This window comes from Humulus lupulus, chromosome 9 (assembly GCF_963169125.1).
Source record: "Humulus lupulus chromosome 9, drHumLupu1.1, whole genome shotgun sequence".
NCBI lineage: Eukaryota > Viridiplantae > Streptophyta > Magnoliopsida > Rosales > Cannabaceae > Humulus > Humulus lupulus.
Window position 1 is genome coordinate 136,788,355 of NC_084801.1, and position 6,903 is coordinate 136,795,257.

Consider the following 6,903-nt stretch of genomic DNA (forward strand, 5'->3'; position numbering starts at 1 on the left):
CCGGGCCCACATCAGGAAATGGGGATAACATGTGTGATAGTTTATTTTTGATCAAGTGGTTGGAGCTCTTTTTCTTTATCAAATTCATCAAAAGACATTGTGAGATATATTAGAAATTAAAACTAATTGATGCACGTATACTATTATCTACACTATGACTTCTTATATTCTTATTTTATTTCTATTATTAATTTATTTTTAAATATTATTGTATTTTATATGTATGTCATGTAGTCATGTAAATATATATATCTATGTCAACGTTGTGTTTAGATGTGATATATAGAGAGATTGTTGATATAAATATTTATATATACTATATAACTATAATTCATTCTATTATATATATTTTTAAAAACAATGAACCAATTTTTATTAAAATTATAGACAATGTTTACAACTTTAAAACTAAACAATTGTAAGTTACTTTTGCCTAATAAATATATATATATAGTAATTGGTTAAGATAGATATTTTTTAATGTTATTTTGCAAAATGACCCTCTTTTGATAACTTTTTATAAAATTGCCATCCAGGCACGGTGTCGAGAAATTGAAACAAACAGACATATTTGCATATATTCCAGTAGTTTCTTTCTAGTACTGAAACTAACATATGCTTAAAATACTGAAAGCTGCTACTTCAATGTGCCAAGATTCCATCTTTCCATTTAGCCAAGAAGACGAATCAACATGTTTCAGAGAAGAAAAAAAAGATAGTGCTTATATAAACCTTGTATAAACCTAAAATCATACATCAGCAGAGCATACAGAAACAGTAATAAGGACTTGGGTTGGAAATTCCAACGCATTTCATAAACCTTGTTACAGGTGAGTCTTACAATGTACAACTGTACTAGATGGAACATAGCAATATGCCGGAACTGGACATTGAAGAAAAAATTAAAAAACTTCCAGACCATTTTGTTAAAAGAATTTACACAATATATAGATCAAAATATGTCACGTATAAAGGAATTGTTTGGTTAGCATTTTAGGAAGGACTTTCTATCCAATTTTGATAGCAAAACTTCACTCATTTGCAGAGGAAAAAAAACATTAGGCGTTCGAAACAATGACCAAACAAACACCAGAAGGCAGTGTTGCTAGACCTTAATTACTTCGGTCAAGTATAGAAGTAAAAGTCATTGTAGCAACTGTAGTCATGCCTGAAGAACCTGAGTTTGCAGACCCCATGTAAGACGTTGAATTGATCTTATTCCTTTCACCTTTTCTATCTTTCATCTCCATGAATTCAGACAGCAATCCGGGTTTAGATATTTCCTTGTCATTCACTTCTACTTTCCCGGTTAGCATTTCAACTATTGTAGACATTGGTGGCCGGAGCTTTGGCATGTCTTGAGTGCATAGAAGAGCAATCTTTAGAAATTTCCTAGCTTCCTCAAGATCGAGATCATCGTTTAGTGACGAGTCTACCAACTCGTCCAGCTCCCCACTCTCATACAATCTCCATGCCTGCAATTTACAGAGGAGAAGATACAAAATCACACAGGCATATAAGTAGTTAAAGTTCATTAACTAAATAAAAATCAACCACTTCAAACTCAATTATCAAAACTAGAGGAGGAGACCATGGGATCTTAAAACTGAAAGAATGAAAGGATTTTTAACCATTTAGATTCTGAAACTAAACAAAATTCACAAGGAGAAACAAAAGAAAATAAAATTGATTATTTGAAAAAGAAAGTGTGTTCTTTTATTTTAGAAGTAAAAAGCATGTTAGAAATTTTCTTGAGCAAAATGTTGGAAAGATCTTCACCCTTAACTTCAATTTTAAAAATGAAAAACAAATAAGAAACATGTTATCATGCAAGTACACAAACTAGAGTAATAATAGGCCAACAAAGTTACAAGGCATCTAAGATTGCCATTATGGAAGTGTTGAAGATATAAAAAGAAGAATAAATAGCATTTTTGCCCCCGAACTATGATCACTGTATGATTGTGTCCCCTGAATGATTCGCGATGTTAAAAATCCCCTCAATTATACACTTTACTAAAATATGAGATTTCTGTTAGATTTCGTCTTAAGTGTCTAACAAATTGATGATCTGGTATTTTGTCTGTTGATGTGGCACTATCATGTGTAGAATAATTAGCAATTTTGCCCCCCAAACTTTGACCACTACCAAATTGTGTCATTTTTATTAAAACTTTTTTTAAAGAAAACCTAATCTTTTTTGCTTAAAAATAATAATTATATCCTTAAAAATTAAAAAAAAAACATTTTAAAAGATTAAGTAAAAAAAAATACTAAAAGTTTCAAATACACAAAAATTAAAAAAATCTAATTAATAACAAATAACTTTTTCTTTTTCTTTTCTTTTACAATATAAAATAAATATATCTTAAAATAAAAATAAATCCTAAAACAAAGTATGTTCCCCTTTGTCATCCTCCTCTTAAATTAAAAGTTTTTTTATTTACGTCATTCGTCCTCCTCTTTAATTAAATGTTTTTTCTTTGTTTATTATTTATTTTAAATTTTCATTCAAAAATAAATTTATTTTATATTGTAAAAGAAAAGAAAAAGTAAAATTAAAAAAGAGTTATTCATTATTAATTAAATTTTTTTATAATTTAATTATTATTTTTAGAAAAAAATATTACAGTTTTCTTAATAAAATAGGTATTATTTGGTAGCAGTCAAAGCTCTGGAGGCAAAGTTGTTAATTATACTACACATGGCAGTACCACATCAATAGATAAAATGTCACATCATCCATCTGTTAGCTAACTAGGACGAAATCTAACAGAAGTCTCAATTTTTAGTAACGTGTATAGTTTGGGAGAATTTTTAAAATCGTAAATCATTAGGGCACCATCATACAGTGATCATAGTTCGAAGGACAAAAATATTATTTATTCTAAAAGGAATACATATATGCATCAATCCTCTAGTAAACAGTACAGGTTTAGAGAATGATCACAAACCCTCAAGCATTAGTTTCATGAAAAATGGGATTCTTTACTCCCATAAATGTTAAAGATTCGTTTGTTTCATTTTATCAAAATGAATCAAAGTTATGTAATTCTGAGGATTGCAACTTAATATTTGAAACAAAGACAAAACCAGTTTTTTTTTTTTAACCAGTCCTCCCTATTGAACCCCACAATCTTTTTCAGGTGGGAATTTTTATATGATGAAATAATGTTTGGTTCGGTATCTTCTTCAAATAATCAGTCCTTTAACTCCTTATCGTTCTTTGTCTAAGAGAGTCTTTGCTAACGTACTTATTTGACATATATACAGGCATTTGATTCTTACTTATTTGTCATTATGAATTAACAAATTTTCAATCATGATTCATAAAAAAAACTGAAAGATCCATACCCTTTCAAGAAGATACTGTTCGTTGGCTGGTAACCGCCTGTTTGTGTTGGACCTCCCACTAACAATTTCAAGTAGCAAAACACCAAAACTGTATATGTCTGCTTTCCTTGTAACCTGACCTCGTATGGCGTATTCAGGTGCTAGGTAACCTCTACATACACAATTAAAATTGCTAATTAATTGGTTTGAACGTTAAGATTAAACCTTCAATATCAAAGCAACTACTACAAATACAGTAGCAGCACATTACAAACACATCTAACCCTCATGTGAAAACTGCTTACATAATCAGTTAAAATGTACAGAACCCATGACCAAAAATCAAAAGGAAACCCTGACTGATAATTAAGATTTAAGACATCAGCAGTTGCAGCAGGCTACTCTTAACTGTCAAATCCTGCTTGAAAAATAAAGTACCACACCGTGCAACTGCAGGCTGAACTTTAGCCAGCCACCACGGTAGATTATTGTATTAGTACTTAGTATTGTTCCAAATTATGTCTTTACAGCTTAAAAGGGTCTAAAGAAGAAGAAACCAAAAGTCTATTTTCCAAGATCCAATCCCCACACAAGTCAATGTAGAACAGAAATTCGCAAGCTTACACTGTTCCAGCCACACGAGTACTAATATGGGTGAGATTAGCTGGAATGATCTTTGCAAGACCAAAGTCTGATATTTTTGCCCCAAGACCCTTGTCAAGGAGGACATTGCTAGCTTTGATGTCTCTGTGAATGATATGCGGCTGGACCTCCTCGTGTAGGAAAGCCAGCCCCTGTGCCACATCAATGCAAATTCTACGCCTTGTTGGCCAACCAAATTGGATGTTACTACGACTTCCACCTGAAAATATTGTGGAAATAAATCATTACTTTAAATCCTTGACAGTAAGAGAATCAAAGTAAGAATATACAGTAGATTACCAAGAAGTGTTTGTTCAAGGCTGTTATTTTCAAGATATCCATAGACTAAAATTCTCTGATTTTCCTCAACACAGCAACCATGTAATTTAACAAGGTTATCATGCTCTATATCCGCAATCACATTGATTTCTGTCAAAAATTCCTTCACGCCTTGGCTTGATTCGGCTGACAATACCTTTATAGCTACCAGGGTCCCGTCCTTCAATTTTGCCTATTCAATGACAAGTATTTCAAGAAAGAGAGGAAAATAAATCATGAGAGATGATGCATTAGACAAGCAAATGTGATGGCAACATATTGTGATTATGTTTACCTTGTAGACAGAACCAAAACCTCCCTGACCAATTTTATTCCCAGGACTGAAATTTTCAGTTGCGATTCGCAGTTCCCTGTAACTGAACAGTCTAACATTGTGGAGGCATGACAAAACTGGATAATACAAACCATGAGTTAACATTTGGTAAACCTTAAAGAAAAACAATTTCTATAAAGCGAAAACCAGAATCAAGAGCATGTTTACTGAACAATGTACACCAAAACAATAACTCCACCACATTGAAATTTGAGGCATGTATTCTTAAAGATAACACAAACTATAAATTTTTCTTCATAGTTTAATCTGTCAAGGACTTGATAATATTGACAGTTTTATATATTTTTAAAAGTAATATACCATTTTGGTACCTTTTATTTTGACTTAATATTAGTCTTAACCTTTCGTTTGGTACTTGTGTTTTACAAAACAGTAAAAATTAGTAGCTTAAACTCGAATTTGACCAAATATATTTTCAATATTCATACCTCTTATGCTTACATTCACGTTGTTAAGATGACTCACAAGTCACAACGACAATTTATTCCTCAAGCGCACTAGTCTTGAAAATAATGAAAATTAATTTAACCAAATTGGAGTCCAAGATACTATTTTTTTACTGTTTTTATAAAAACATAGGGTCACGCATGAGTATTACGGATACCTTAACATATCCCTGTTCCCAAACCCTGCCCCAGATATAAATATTTATTCCTAACCACCCAACAAGAACCCCTGAACTCGCCCCCATTAGGGGAAGCACCCTCAGGCACCTACCCTGCCATGGTAAATTAACTTCCCTGGTCCAAAAGGAGAAGGTTTTTCATATCCACTCATACACATGAGATGTCCAGGAGTCCATACTCATAATAATTAATTGAAGGCAAAGAGTTTCAGCTGTGCACCTTCATCAATTTCAACTATTCGCCTAACTGATGGGTCTTCCTTTCTTCTGAAGAAGAAAAAGCAACAACTCATGACCAACTTCTTCTATTGATTGTGATTGTGAAATCTTTTGTCCTGTCAAAGTAAACATAAGTTCCTTAAGTGCTTGTTCCGTTTGGGAAGATAATCCCATGTGGGTCTCTTGGGTGAATAATGCCTAAAATATTCTCATGTGGTCTCATAATTCCTTGTTAAAACTTGGAAGATGAAAAGTGAGATACAGCATACCATGATAGGGTGTGCCAAAAATGGAAAGAAAACCATTACAATGCATTACAAGTCACACAGATCATCCTGAGAATCAATAGAATTTCAGTTCTGGGTCTGATTGGCTTGTTTGTTTTCATATCTATAAATATATGCAGAGTTCACGTATTCTTAAACCATTTTGTTTTTATCAAATCCTTACCTGGAAAACCATTAAAAAGAAAAACTTTTAAAAATCCAACAAAGAAAACAACTTGAAAAAGAAACACAATACAATAATTCTATATTTCTCAGCAGTTAGCACCAAGAAAAAGATCCATTCTCCTCAATTCTTCTCAGACAACCCAAAATTAAATTTAAAAAAAAAAAAACAAATCAAACAAATCCCTTGTTCTAACATTTTACCAGTTAACAGAAAAAAAAAATTACTTCAGAGACATGAGAGATAAATATAAGAAATGCGGAACCGGGTCAAAATTCAAGAAGAAACCCACCAAAGTACTAAAAAAGAAGTAGAAAGAACCTCACCAAATGAAAAGTTGTATGTGATTGAAGAAGAAGGAGAAGAAGATGAAGCTGATGATGATGATGATGATTGTGTGTTACTGATGATGATGAGGTTTGATCTTTGGAAATTGTGTGCTGCAGCAGCTAGCTAGTGCATTCTAAAGACGAGGAAAGACTTTTGAGTTAATGGTCCTCCTACAACTACTATTACTTCCCTCCTTCCCTCAAAAAAAAAAAGAAAGAAAGCATAGCTGGCTTTCTTTCTTTGTAGTGAGCACTCTCAAAAATCAAATTTTGCCTTCTCTTTGGGTTAATGTGTGGTCTAATCATAGTGAATTATTAATACATCGTGAAAAAATATTAATACATCGTGAAAAAAAATCTGATCTGCTGTACCCAATTTCTTATTCTCTCCATGTCTCACCAATTATTTTAAGACACATCATCTATTTATTTAATATATATTTAAATTATTTACAATTTTTTCTTTTCCCAATTATATTAACACTATAAATAGATGATGTGTCTTAAAATAATTGGTAGGAAATAAAGGGAGTAGGAGATTGGGCACAGCAGATTTTTCTTCTTGCCTAACACCTTTAACATTAACTTAATATACCGTCAATTGGTGATGGTGCAATCAATACTGAGATTGT

The 6,903-nt window shown here is 32.1% G+C and overlaps 1 protein-coding gene across 2 annotated transcripts; it reads right to left on the reverse strand.

Moving 5' to 3' along the window:
- Positions 1-771: 771 nt before the first annotated feature.
- LOC133802627 (cold-responsive protein kinase 1-like) lies at positions 772-6,487 on the reverse strand. Of its 2 annotated transcripts, none has more exons than XM_062240975.1 (7): positions 6,269-6,487; positions 5,494-5,608; positions 4,589-4,704; positions 4,276-4,486; positions 3,958-4,195; positions 3,355-3,505; positions 772-1,475 (listed from the first exon to the last, which is right to left on the reverse strand). In XM_062240975.1, exons 2-7 carry the CDS (start codon positions 5,564-5,566, stop codon positions 1,113-1,115), a joined length of 1,152 nt encoding a protein of 383 aa, XP_062096959.1. In that variant the 5' UTR covers positions 5,567-5,608; positions 6,269-6,487; the 3' UTR covers positions 772-1,112. The 2 variants fall into 2 exon arrangements, with proteins under 2 accessions (XP_062096959.1, XP_062096960.1); XM_062240976.1 differs by lacking the exon at positions 6,269-6,487 and adding an exon at positions 5,762-5,933.
- Positions 6,488-6,903: the final 416 nt, after the last annotated feature.

Coding starts and splice junctions, on each gene's coding strand:
- LOC133802627 (XM_062240975.1), bottom strand. CDS start 5,566: ATGAGTTGTTGCTTTTTCTTCTTCAGAAGAAAGGAAGACCCATCAGTT. Junction 4,487..4,588: donor GTTTTGGTTCTGTCTACAAG/GTAAACATAATC, acceptor GTCATTGAATAG/GCAAAATTGAAGGACGGGAC. Junction 1,476..3,354: donor AACAGTATCTTCTTGAAAGG/GTATGGATCTTT, acceptor TGTAAATTGCAG/GCATGGAGATTGTATGAGAG.